Source organism: Microcebus murinus, chromosome 16 (genome assembly GCF_040939455.1).
Source record: "Microcebus murinus isolate Inina chromosome 16, M.murinus_Inina_mat1.0, whole genome shotgun sequence".
In the NCBI taxonomy this organism is placed as follows: domain Eukaryota; kingdom Metazoa; phylum Chordata; class Mammalia; order Primates; family Cheirogaleidae; genus Microcebus; species Microcebus murinus.
This window is the reverse complement of record NC_134119.1, coordinates 34,514,632-34,527,850: the sequence shown is the minus strand read 5'-3', so window position 1 is coordinate 34,527,850 and position 13,219 is coordinate 34,514,632. Positions and strand designations below refer to the sequence as shown.

The 13,219-nt window shown below is 53.4% G+C and overlaps 1 protein-coding gene across 3 annotated transcripts in view; it reads right to left on the bottom strand.

The window, feature by feature from the left end:
- Positions 1-3,587: 3,587 nt before the first annotated feature.
- Positions 3,588-13,219, bottom strand: part of CTNNBL1 (catenin beta like 1) — a 164,944-nt gene continuing 155,312 nt past the window's right edge. For all 3 annotated transcript variants that reach the window (XM_076011114.1, XM_012754875.2, XM_012754874.2), the window contains one exon: positions 3,588-3,781. In XM_076011114.1, the coding sequence (XP_075867229.1) occupies positions 3,693-3,781 (89 nt within the window). In that variant the 3' untranslated portion in view covers positions 3,588-3,692. The remainder of the gene's footprint in view (positions 3,782-13,219) is intronic.

The window sequence follows — 13,219 nt, the reverse complement described above, 5'->3', positions numbered from 1 at the left end:
TGCGCCGCGCCTGCGGGGCAGAGCCGGCCTGCCCACACTGCCGGCGCGGTGCCTGGGGAGGCGGCGCGCACACGCTGCGCACGGAGGGAGGGGAACGTGGCGGCGCACGTCGCGATGGAAAGGCTCCTTCTCTGTGACTTGGCGATTCTGCTTAGGGATTTAAACTCACACAGGTGTGAAACGACGTCCTGTGCAAGGGTGTTCACCGCAGCGTTGTGATAGCCGATCGTAACAACCTGAACGTCCATTAACGCAATTAGCCACATTACCACGCGGCTGCGACGGAGCCCGGCTACGAAGGGAGCCGGCTGACTCTGCGTTTGGGAGAGGTGGAGGGAAATGCAAGGTGCGCAACGGAGAGCGTGATACGCCACCCTTTGCATTAAAAGTACTTTTATTCACTTGAAAACGTGCACGATTGTCTCTGAAAGGCATTTCAGCTAATTGGCAGTGGGTGCTTCTGGGGAGGGGTGTGAGTGGCCACGAGACGCCACCGGCGGGAGATTGTGCACTGCACGCCCCAGGTACCTGCTGGCGTTTACACCAGGGGCAGGTGTCACCTAACCGAGACAAAGGTGGCTGGAGAGATGCTCCCTATTTTTTCCGGCACAGATAACGAAGGCCCCCCCCGCTGAGAAACCAGCCACTTTCCATGTGTCCCAGGGAACAAGACAGATTGAAAAATGTGGGTCTGCTTTTACCGCTACTGTGGGGGAAGGAAATCTAATCAAGAAGTCTTGCCTTTAGGAAAGCAAGTCTCGTCTCCCTGTTGACACTAAATGGACGCCCTCGGTGACGGCAGAAGATGCCACCTGGGCACCGGTGCTGCCGCGGGGGCGGCTGAAGGATGCCTTCAAGCTTCCCCGGCGATGCGCTCCCCCCAGATAAAGGAGGAACGCAGCCTGCATGCAGATCTCTCTCAATTAGCCACAGCCCGCCCCTTTCCGCGCTGAATCCGGGCGTGCAGACCACCATGGACGGAGCAGCAAGCTGCGAGGGGAGAGAATGAAACCCTCACTTCCCTCATGAGGAATTGCGGCACATACTGCTCAAAGGCTATCTTGTTGCCATGTGCAGATGGGAAAAGGGATGCTGCCTTCTGGGCTGCTATGCTCTGGTGCCACTCAGCTGTGGACACAAGGGTGGACGTGAAGGGCTTTGTTTGAAGGTGTGAATCTGTGAACCCCAAGAGTAGGCAGACACAGAAGTCGGGTTCAGAACCACAGCCCAAGGGCAGCCTTGACTGGGAACCCAAGAAGTCCTCCCTGAGAGGCAGATGGCTCCTCAGCCAGGACCACGCCCTGCGCCGGGGCTAGTTAGTAATGAGGGTCTTTACCTGGGACTTAAAAGCTCCTCAGAGCCTCGTGTGGTGGGTTGTTAGAATTGGGGAGCAGAGGTTACCACTCTCTCCTAATCCCATCTCCTTGGTCCCTCAGCCCCCCGAACTGTGTATTCCTTTGGAATCCTAAGGGATTATACCCCATGTTCCCTCCCGCCCTCCTGCCACAAAGCCCGTGGGAGAGGGCCCTCTTCCTCACTTGTAAAGTGATGAGTTCAAGCTTGCTTTTAGTAGAGGGACAAAGTCTCAAGAGGTACAACAACACAAGCAGCAAGCAGAACAGAGTGACGGTGGCTCTGGGGTGAGGGGCCTAAGCCGTCCCCACCCTTCTCTTCATGTGTTGGCTTTTGGGAAACCTGGGCTTTGGCAGAACTGGAAAACCACTGAACAGAGCTCTGGAAGGATGACCAGGTGGCGGTGGCTGCCTCCAGGACAAGGAGGCCTCGGGGATGGGAGACGGGCAGGGAGAGTCCTAATGGCATACCTTCTAGTTAAATTTTGAACTTCTGTACCATGTGCAACCACTAGCTAGTTAAAAATAAACACAATTTAAAAAGAATAAAGGTGAAGGACTAAACTGATCATCTCTTAAGTACCAACCTAAGCTCCGAGAGCCTGATTCTGTAGGTTAAATCTGGACATGGTCTATTCTCTGCAACTTGTTAAACCACATATCAGTAGAGAAAGATCGAAGCGTAGTGCCCGGCAGTGGTCCGAGACTGTCAGAGGCAGCTTGGCAGAAGGGCGGGCATGGGCTGCGGAGTCAGACAGGCCTGGCTTTGAACGTTGTTTCTGCCACTTATTGTCCGCAGGACCTTGTGCAGTTACACCCTCTGCAACCCCGGCCTTGGCTTCCATGAGTCGGGAGAAAAATGGCAAGGCTGTTGGCAGGTTAGGAAGGATGGATGTAAAGCAAGCAGCATGTAGCAGGCATCCAACACGTGCTATCACAGTTCCAGAAAAGTGAAGTCAGAACTAAATCCAAATGTGAGTGTGTAGCAGATTCTGTGACAGGCCTGTCACACGCTCCTGCCCCCCTCTGCCCCAGTGCCGGGACGCTGACCTCACAGTTATCGGGAGCACTGCCCGTCTTCCCAGCAGGCTGCAGGGGAGCCGGGGGCAGGGCCTACCTTGCCTGCTGTCCCATTGCCAGCCCACGGCCCGGACCGAAGCAGGTGCCACCTTATTCAGGGACCTCTTGGTGGCTGCCTAGGCTGGCAAACAGGTTTCATCTGGCATGCTGACTCTGGCCAGATGGCAGTGGCTGCTTGGAGCCCTGCCCCTCGGGGTTCAGCCAGCAGCGGGAGCACGGGCACAGTGTGGCATCCCCTGCCTATGCGCAACCCTGGGCTACACACGTCATTTGAACAAAACGCTGCTTTGCCAGATTTGGTGGTGGATCCTCCCCCTCGTCCACAGGACTCTATTCTTTGGGGATGGACAAAAACCCGCTAAAGCACCGCTGACTTCTGTGGAGGAGAACAACTTTCTCATAGCCCGTGTGAAGCGAGTGAAGTTGCAATTCTAAGCCACAAACGTGTGTGCAAAGGACAAAGCAAGAGGCACTTCCAACGCACCTCCTGTGTGTTCACCGCTGCGCCGCATGCTTAACTGAGCGTCCCGTCCTCGCGGGCGCCACGTGGGCATTATTAGCCCCACTCAGCAATGGAAGGAAGGGAGACGGAGGGAGGTGGAGGTCACTGAGCTGAAATGCCGAAGCTGGTGACGCCACAGCAGGGATCTGGACCCCAGGCCTGTCTAAAGCAGCGGCTCTCACCCCACCGCACTGACCCCCTGGGAGCTCGAAGCAATGCCAGCGCCAGGGCCCGCTGCGGCTCTGATGCCACTGCTCTGGGCTGGGGCCCACACTGGTGTATATTTAATCCTCCACGACACACCCACCCGGCCCCCGTGGCCAGGGCTCGACACGCGGCTCTGATGCTGCGCTCTGTGGCTGCCCCTGGGAGCTGAGCATGAGGCGCAAGCCTTGGTCCCCCACCCTGACTCTCCACGGCAGGGCTGGAAGCCCCGGGAGGTCCCCAGCCCACACCAGTCACAGATGGGTGGCCTCACAGCTGTCCACCAGAGCAGCCACAGTGGGGATGCGGCCACTGCCACGCTGTCTGGGCCCTGGCTTCCTCACGGGCAGAGGGAGGCTGACCGCTGGCCTTCCGCAGAGTGTGCTGGGGCAGTGCTGTGGGAACGGTCAGTGGCTGAGGCTCCGCTACAGAGAACACCGGTTCAGAGATAGCGAAAGTATTCATGGCTTTAATTTGACCAAAGGCTACACAGAGCGCCCGAACACTGCTTCTGGGAGGAGAGCTGACGGTCTGCGATGCACAAGGCGGGGGCTCTAGAAGTTCTCCAGCAGGCCCAGGATGCGCTTCTGCTCGTTCTCCCGGAACTCCGGGCTCCGGCCGTCCCCGATGTTCTCTGCATACTCTAGGGGGACAAAGGGAGGGTTAGGCGGGGATCCCAGGTATGGGGCCCACCCTGGCTGGGTCCCTTCATACCTCTCCTGGAACCCAGCTCCCACCATGCTGCTCTAATGCCCACGGTGGCAGCTGTGGCCAAACCCTTGGCCTTTGAGGCCCTCAGCGGAAAGGGCCCAACTTAGCTTTCCGTGCTCACACTCTTCTCCTAGCCACCCCCTCTGCTCAACTCCCTCATTCATTCACTCGCTCGGCACATACGTACAGGTGCCACTATGGTTTGAATAACTCATGCTGAGACGTCATCCCCAGCACTGAGAGGCGGGGCCTTAGGAGGTGACACGGCTCTGCCCTGTGGGTGGGTCAGGACCCTATGACAGGGCTCCAGGGAGCTAGCCAGGCCTTTGGCCCTTCCTCCTTCTGCACTGAGGATGCGGCAAGATGTCCCTCACCAGACGCCAATGCTGGTGCCTTGATCTTGGACTTCCCAGCCTCCTGAACTGTGAGGAAGTGAATTTCCGTCTTTATAAATTACCCGGTCTTGGGTATTTTGTGGCAGCAGCACGCATGGACCAAGGTGCCGACGGGGCAGGCAGTGTTCTCGGCGGGCGGCTCTGAGCGTGGACCCTGATCAGCAGCATCAGCACCACGCGAAACTTAACCAGCAATGCAAACCCCTGGGCCACCCTAGACCCTCTCATTAGCAACTCTGGGGGGGAGGGGCAGCGATCTGGGTTTTACCAAGTTCCCCAGGTGATGCTGACGCACACCCCAGTGTGAGAGTGCTCACTCTTTGGGGATGCTGAACAGAGGCAATGAGAACAGGAACAAAGTCATGACCAAAATAGAGGAAAACCTCTGCTCATGTGGCCCCTACTTCCTCCCGAGGGTCACGCACCAGAAAGCAAATAACGTATACAGGGAGGCAGTCAGAGGGCCTCACGGACATGGCGCATCTGCTTAAAGACCCAAAGGGAGCGAGTGTGAAAACATCTGGGAGCAGAGTGAGCAGGAAGCCCGTGCAGGGTGCTGAGGAGGGAGCTTACTGGGCCCATGTGAGGGTCAGCAAGGTCATAGGGCCGGAGCCCAGAGCCAGAGGAGGGGCAGTGCCCAGACTGGTGGGGCCTGTGGGCCACTGAGATGGAGATCTGGAGGATGGCTCTGAGCAGAGCAGTGACATGATTTCACTTTTACCAGGTCACACTGCCGTGGGAGACACCCTGAGGCACAAGGGCAGAGGCAAAGAGATGGGACTTGATGGTGGCCTGGACGAGGTGGGCAAGGGGGAAATGAGAAGTCCTCAGATTCTTGATGCATTCTGAAGGTGGGCTCAACAGGACTCACCGACAGATGGGAAAGGGGTATGAGACAAAGAGATACAGATGCTGAGATCACCAAGAAATACGACAGGAGTAGCAGAGAAGGAGACAGTGAGCCCAGGACTCCTCCAAGGCTGAGGGGACCAGGTGTTGGTGCCAACGAGGGGCCATGGATGGCACAGTCCACTGATGGGAGCTTCAAACAGCCAGGTGTTTCAGGGAGAAGGGAGGGAGGGAGAGTGGCCAAGGCGTGCCCCTGAGGAGCAGGAAGACCCCCTCCCCATTTCCCAGGCAGGAGGGGTGGGAGAAAATGGCCACCTGAGAGGGCTCACCCCAGGGAGGGCGAGGTTTCAGGGTTAGAGCAAGAAGATGAGGGAAATATTCATGAGGATCAGGCTCCTACAGATGACACAGATGACAGAAGACTATCAGGGGACAATCCAAAGAGTATTAGGGTAGGTAATCCTATGTTCCAGTCTATCTACCCTGTTGTTCTGGCACAACAATCAGTAAGACTTCGTTCTCAAGTTTTCTGGTTCCCCCAAATAATGGGGTCACCCTGCTTTTAAGAGATGGGGAGGGGTGAGCTGGAAGCCCTGGACTTCCTGTGGTGACTCCCGAGAGCAGGAAGAAAGAACACGGTGGGAGGGGAAGGAGCACAGATGGGGTGACCCAACTCCATACCACCCCTGCCTGCCCCTGCCCACACCCACAGAGAGGAGACGGCGCCACATCTCGGGCCACATTTGAATCCTGTTTCTGACTCACCATCCTAAGTGCCCTTGGGTGGTCTCCTCTTCAGAAAATGAACAGAAAGTACCTGGCGAATACCACGCTCAGGAAACATCAGGTCCCTCCCCGAGCCTCCTTTGCTCTGCCACGTGGGGAAACCCCGCGCAACCTTCGAGGTCCATCTCTAGAGATGCTGTCTCTGTGACATCCTGCCTGGCCTCCTTGCACTCCTCCCATGCTCAGGCCACTCCGTCTCCACCACACACAGGCCTGCCTTCTGGCCACGCTCCACTTGTCCCCTCTCCCTAGACTGGGAGCCGTAAGAAGGCAGGGGCTTTAGCTGAGCCCGGCTGAGAGCAAGCAGCAGGGTGGGTGGCGGGTGACCTTCAGAGTAGCTGACTCCTCTCAGAGAGCTGACTCTGAGGGCTGTGTGCACTGCTAGTCCCCTGGGCCCTTACTGGGGCCTGGCATGAGAAAGAAAATAGAGAACTCTCTGGTAAGAGGCTTTTGCATAATAAAACACCTGCTGATCCAAATCAGACAAAGCCTGGGGAGAGAGAAGAAAGTGTTGACCTTTCACCTCCTACCCGCCCCCCCTTCTCCCCCCTTCAACCATGCTAGGGAAATAATTTTATTCCTGCCACTTCCTTATTTTTCCTTCCTTCCTTTGGACATGTGCTAGAAAATGGGATCTGGGATTTAGACATGTGCCAGCTGTGTGTCTCCCCCCAGAAATCATCTCTGCTCTTAGGCCCATCCATCACGTCCAACAGCAAATGGCTGCGACACCTCCCACCAAGGTCCCTCAGAGAGCGGGCGGGGCGCAGGGAGAGCAGGAACTGAGCCGCAGGAGGCAGCTCTGGGGTCCTGTGTGAGTGGTGTCTCTTACTCACATGTGAACGATACAGTTGTGCCCCAGGAGAGAGAGAAATGACCATCAAGGCATTTACTATCCCCAGAGGCACGGTCTGGAAGCGAGAGTCTTAATGGATTGAGCTAACACTTTGCTCTCCTAATGTCTTATCAGACCCAGGAGGGAGGGAAGTGGAGAAACAGTGTGATGCTTTGGGGCGGTGATTTTCCAGCAGTACAGCCAGCTTCCCTGGAGGGACCTAATCTCTTTGCAGGGACGCACAGAGCAGAGGAAACCCAAGTCTGTATCAGCCCCCTGTCGAGTCACCTCTGCTAAGGCCTTGGGAACAGCGTACGTCCCTGCTGTACACGGAGCCCCACCCTGTGGATGAGTCTCCCTGTCACTCTAACTGGTAAGGAGCAAAGTCAGACGACGCATTCTCTGGAAAGGGGATGTCCGACGTGCACACAGTGCACGGGTTAGTGTGGCCGGGAAGGGGGACCATCTTACACACAGTGGAGCGGGAACTGGCATGCGGTGAGCAGTGCTTACATGCCAGGCAACATACACGTTTTCTCATTTAGTCTTGGCAGCAATCTTATGGGGTAGAAACACCACCCCTGTTTACAGATGAGGAAACTGAGGCCATTAGAGAACGGAAGCAACTTGCCCAAGTCTAGCATGGTAGAGGAGCAGAATTTAAACTGTAGAACACGTGAATAGTGAAAACAGGCACCTAAAAAGCCATTGGGGTGGGCTGGTCCTCACAGCAGCATCCTCTTACCTAAGCAATATGCTGCCCTGCCTGTCCCTTATCATTTTGGGGAAAAACTCTTGTTCTGTGAGCTTTCCAAAGCAGCCTAGCTCTGTCAGGGTGTCTGACTACAAAGTCCTTGTAAACAATAAGACGGAATGTCTTATGGTAAAGGCGCCTCAGGGGCCAGGAAAGATGTGGAGTGTGCTGGCGGGGGTCAAACTCTCTTATGACAAGTCACCAAATATCAGAGCTGGCAGGGTTCTCAGAAACCTACAGCAGCCCTTAGGGGGCAGGTGACTGGCCGGTGTCTCACAGTGAGCCAGCCACGGAGCTGGCTCAGACCTGGCCTAGAGCTGTCCAGTGCCCTGGCAGCCACTGCCCGGTAGCCTGCACCAGCGGGGCACCTCGCCCTCGCCCACTTACTCATTCTTTGTTTCTAGAGGAGAGTCCTATGTGGAGCAAATCTTGGTGGTGCCAGCTACCTCTGGTTATTATAGCTGCTGCAGCAGTTTATAAATATTGAACAGATTCCTCCCAGAGGTCTTGGGAAAGAGTTCTCTTTGCTGTGTGTGCGTGTGTGTGTAAGAGAGGAAAAGAGGGAATGCAGGAAAAAGAGAGATGCTAGAGGAAGGGAGAACTGTGGGGTGGGGGAGAGGGACGAGGAGAGAGGGCGAGAACGGGAGAGGATGAGTCGGGTGGAGGGTGAGAAAGACAGCACACACATCAACTCCCTTCTCTACTTCCCCAGCATTTTCAAATGCTCTCATAATAAAGGCTTTGATGGAGCTCAGAAACAGGCAGCAGTGCTGAACGCATAAATATTAAAGCAAACTTTAGACAGCAGGTTTACTATTCAGACACGGAATACAAGCTGTTCTGTTTATGTTAAGAGGGAGAGGAGGGGGCAGCAAGGCTGGTGGATGGGGAAAAACTGTCTTCCAGGGCAGGGACCTGGACCAGTGCTCACCAGCCTCGTTCGGATCCCTACACCTTAAGCCTTAATGTGCTCACCCTTTAAAAATGCAGGAGGCAGAGGGAGGGGAGAGAAGAAGAATGTCAATATCTTCACACTGAAAACCCTTGAAGACATATAAATAACCACAAAATAGAAACTGGGAAAGGAAAATCCTTTAGGTCTCACAGAGACCTTAACAACAGATTCCTTAACAACAACAATGAACTTGGAAGGTTTAAAGGTTACACTTCTCTAGGAGAACATTTTGCTGGGCTGAGGGATATAATTTCATCAGAGATGTCATTCAAATGAAACCCACTTAAAAGAGAAGGAACCTGACCCTTTGGTTAGGATGCTAACAGGGTCACGCTCCCATAGTTCTGTGCATGGATATTGTAGCTGGTTGGAAAAGCACCCGCTGACACCCACCCACCTCCTCTACAAGGCCCGGGGGAGTCTAGCCTGGGTGCTGGTCCATGGCTGTCCTGCTTGTCTCTGAGTCCAGGCTGCTGCCAGTTACATGGGAAAAGATAAAGTTAGGGAAGGAAGGAAGGAAGTTAGTTCCATTTACTGGGCACAGTAAATGGTCACAGGCCCCCGACTATATTCCAACCCCAGAACCTTCCTGAGAGGGGCAATATTTATTTTAGTTTTTTTTTTTTTTACAGAGGAGGAAACCAAAACTTAAATATTATTTACTAACTTGTCCAGAGTTACACAGAGATCCAGAATGTATGCTGGTCTATGCATCTCTGTTCTACTTATTACTGGGCTAGCTTGGACACTAATTAGAGCAATAAAGATAGCTAACATTTACCAAGCCCACATGTAAGCACTTTATATACAGTACCTCATCTAACTCTCACAGCAACCTTTCAGGCAGGTTCTCCCCATCTTACAGATGACAGAACTGCAGCTTGCAGAGGGTAAGCCGCTGCCCTAGGTCAGACAGCTAGAAAAAGGCAGAGCTCAGCCGTGAACTCAGGCAGCCTCTCGGCAGACTCTACAACCTCTACACAGCCGGCTCTCCCCTTTCCTCCCTCGTGTAACACTGCACTATCCAAGGCAGCCCTTCCCGAGAGCTCTCCTGGAGAACTGGCTGGAAGCTCGGGGGCAGCAGTCCTAAGGCAAATCTTACATCTTTGCTGAAAACATCCCGACATGTCTGTAAGATGCCTCTGCGCCCCATCGAGGCAGCTGGCTATAGGGCTAACACACAGATGGGCCTCGGGCTGGGATCCTTTCCTGCCTCCAAATACCCCAGTGGGCACAGTAGCTATGACCTGGTGCAAGTCTCTATGTCTGTCTGTCTCTCTCTCTCTGACACACACACACACACACACACACACACACACACACACACACACACACACACAGAGCAAAGTGCCATCAAAGGTAAATCCTATCAGCTTCTGCAGCTTTAAAACCACAGAGACAAACTGTATTACCAAGAGCCCCAAATGACTCTGGAAATACATGCTTATGAGCTTCTAAGAAGAGATTTTAAAGCCATAAAGAACACAAGTAAATCAAAGGGCCATGGGCCAATTTCTAAAAGCATTTTGAAATTTTTGGCTCATTCTTTTTGCCCACCAGTGAAAGAGTTTGCATCTAATTGTCTAAGTGCTCCTCTACAAAAAGCCGCCGTCGCGCAGCCGCCATGGCTGCTCCCAGGCACCCATGGGTCTTCTGACAACTTCTGCCAAGAGACTGAAACGTTTACCAGATGGGCCAGAGGCTTCTGCTGAAACCCTTGGCACAAACACTCACATTAAGAAGTATTCCCAGGTCACAGCTCCTATGCCACGTCCAAGGAGATGACCACTCAATTATGCACGTTCCTATCTGCCTACGGAAACCTTCCACATGCTCCCAGAAGCCACTGCCTCACTCAGAGTCATCAGAGTCATGGAGACAGAAAGTAGAATGGTGGCTGCCGGGGGCTGTGGGGAATGGGGAGTTAGTGTTTAACGGGTCTAGAGTTTTCACTTTTGCAAGATGAAAAACAGTTCTGTGGATAGATGGTGGTGATGGTCGTTAATGGTCAAAATGAAAAAGGAAAAAGACACCTCTTCTGTACACTCTCCCTGGATCTTTGAGCTCCTTTTTTTCAATCTCCAGCAGAATGAACTGTGCCTTCTCCATCCCATCGCATCTGTGTCCCAGCACTGACTGCATTTTGCTTTGTGCTACAGTTCAGTTATTTCGCCAAAGTATGCTCCCTGGGGACAGCACCTCCTAAGCCTCTCAATTATCTTAGAAGCCCATCTGAAGCACCCTGTGATGCCAAGTGGGTGCTCTATAAATGTGGATTCCCTGAATTTTCTTTCTTTCTTAAAAGCCTATAGGAGTGTATGAGCCAATCAGCACAGTTACAACTTTCTTTCCTGCAAGATGGAAATGCCACAGTGTTTAGTACTGAGTTTGAATCCAGTTTCCATTACTAGTGACGCAGGTAACATTACTTAACCTCAGTGAGTCTCAGTTTCCTCATCTGCAGAATGGAGATTATCCTGCTTTCTAGGGTTGTAGGAGGAGCGGAGATAACGTACACTAAAGCCTGGCACAGAGCAAGTGCTCAGTAAGCGCCCAGTCTACCTGCTGGGGTCCTGGATTTCTGGAACAGCACTGAGGATGCCTGGAGCACCACCTGCCTCAGCATGCACCCCTAATCAGCAGTAACTGACTCCTCGTCTGGGCCAGGCACCAGAAAGATAAGAGGCAGGAGGACCGTCGCTGTCCCTGCAGGGCACATGTCTCATCTGACCTCCTCTTTGCAGGCATCTCCGTCCTCAGCCCCAGAGCTGCTGCCAGTTCAGGGAAGGCTGGACTTTGGGAGCGCCAAGTAAGCAGTCTGCAGAAAGAGGGACTTTAATGAGCCATCAATTATTCCCAGCTCTCTTGGCACCTCCAATAGAAAAGGAGGGAGAAAATTGTGAGAAAGGGGACCAAAAAATAACGGGAAAAGTCCCCTGCTGGGCTTGCCTCATCAGCGTTTTCCGGAGACCTCAAGGGATACATCAGCTGTCATTCTGCCAGCAAAACTTAGGAAATATGTAGGCCATAAAATCAAAGAAAAAAGCTTGCATCTAATTAGTATGTTAAAGAAAAAAAGGAAGCAACCCAAAGTGAAAAACAAAATTAAAATCAAAGAGGACAGACTGATGAGCTGGTTTTCTTTATGAGGCTTTGTTTTTTCGGGCTTTTTGATGGAAGGGAAGGGGAGGGGGAGGGGAGAGAGGCAAGAGGAGAGGGGGAAGGAGGGAGGAGGGAAGGAGGAGGGAGTGAAAGGAGAACCAGCTGGGCTTGTAAGAGGTGGGCCTGAGCAGAGCCCAGCCTCCCACCCCCACTATAGCCTTTCAACCTCAACACTGTCCTTCAAACAACGATGACTCCTGAGGGTCCCCGCTGCTGCGCTGTGTTCAGGGGCTGCTCCCAGAGGCAGGTCACACTGCACAGGCTCCAGACCCCACAACACTGCAGAGGGCCTTTCTCTGGCAGTGGATGTGAGTCAGGGCAGGAGCATGCCAGCAGGAGGGGGCCACGAACCCTTATTATAACCTTCCATCTGGAGAAAACTCTTTTTAATGGTCAGTATTGTGTTGAGGGCCTCTTCAACCTGAGCAATGGCATCCAATTCCCAGGCTCTAAATATCACCTGCACACTAATGGCTTCAAATTTCCCAAACTAGCATCTCTCCCAAGCTTTAATGAGAATGTCTACTATCTGCTGGCCAACAAAGGGATGCAGTCACTTTCTGTACCCCAAACTCACTGTGTCCCTAACAGGACTCAAAAGCTCTGCTCGGCAACACCCCCAGCCCCCAATGCTCCAGACTCCCACATCCCCGTTTGGCCTCCCTGGCAGGGCTGGAGTCCTTACCCAGGCCACTGACTCCCGTCCTGCCTCTGAGCCTCTGCTCCCTCTGCCTAGGATGTGCCTTTTCCCCAAATGCCCTTCCTGTGGGACACCATTCCCAGTCCTGGGGAGGAGCAGCCGCTCCCTCCCCTGCCTCCTTGCCACTGCCTTGGCGCACTGTTCCCAGCTCTAAGGCAGCACTTAGCACGACATCATTAGTTCCCGGTGTTTCTCCCCACAAGCCTGTGAAGGCCTCGAGGACAGGGCTCTCGCCTGTTCTTGCATGTCCAGCACTGAACACAGAGCATGGCGCCAAGCGCCGTCAGCTGAGGGGTTACTGGAGCGCGCATTTCATTTAGCTTGAATAACGCCAATCACTTAGACATCTATGTTCTCAGAAGACTGTAACCTCCATGAGGGCAGGTTTGCAGACTCCTTTGTAGCACAGTACTTACACTGTGCCTCACTAGCCCTGGGAGAGTCTAAATAAACGTCTGCCAAATAAATTCATTCAAGAGTAGGGTTTAATTCAACCACGTTTAAAACTTTTATTGGGTTCCATCATGAGCTCAGTGTTGCCCTAGGTGCTGAGGAGACACAGTGAACAAGGCAGACAACGTCCCCTTGTCACAGAGCTTGTATTTTAATATATGAGACGGACAAAACAGGTAAGCAAACACATAAATAAAAATAACTACAGATTGTGATAAGGGCTCAGAAGGAAATAAACAGGGTGCAATGATGGAAAATAACAGATGCAGAGAAGTGGACGGATTCGAGATTGGTTTTGGCGGCTCAGCTGGTGGGATTTACTCATGGACTGGCTGCAAAGGGTGATGGAGGGAGACCTGAAGGCTGGACTTGGGCCTGGAAGGATGGGTACTAGAGTCTGGACGGGGGTTTGGGGTGGGCAAAGCAACAGAGAGCAACAGAGAAGAGGAACAGGGTGGCGGGAGTGAAGACTCACTCTGGG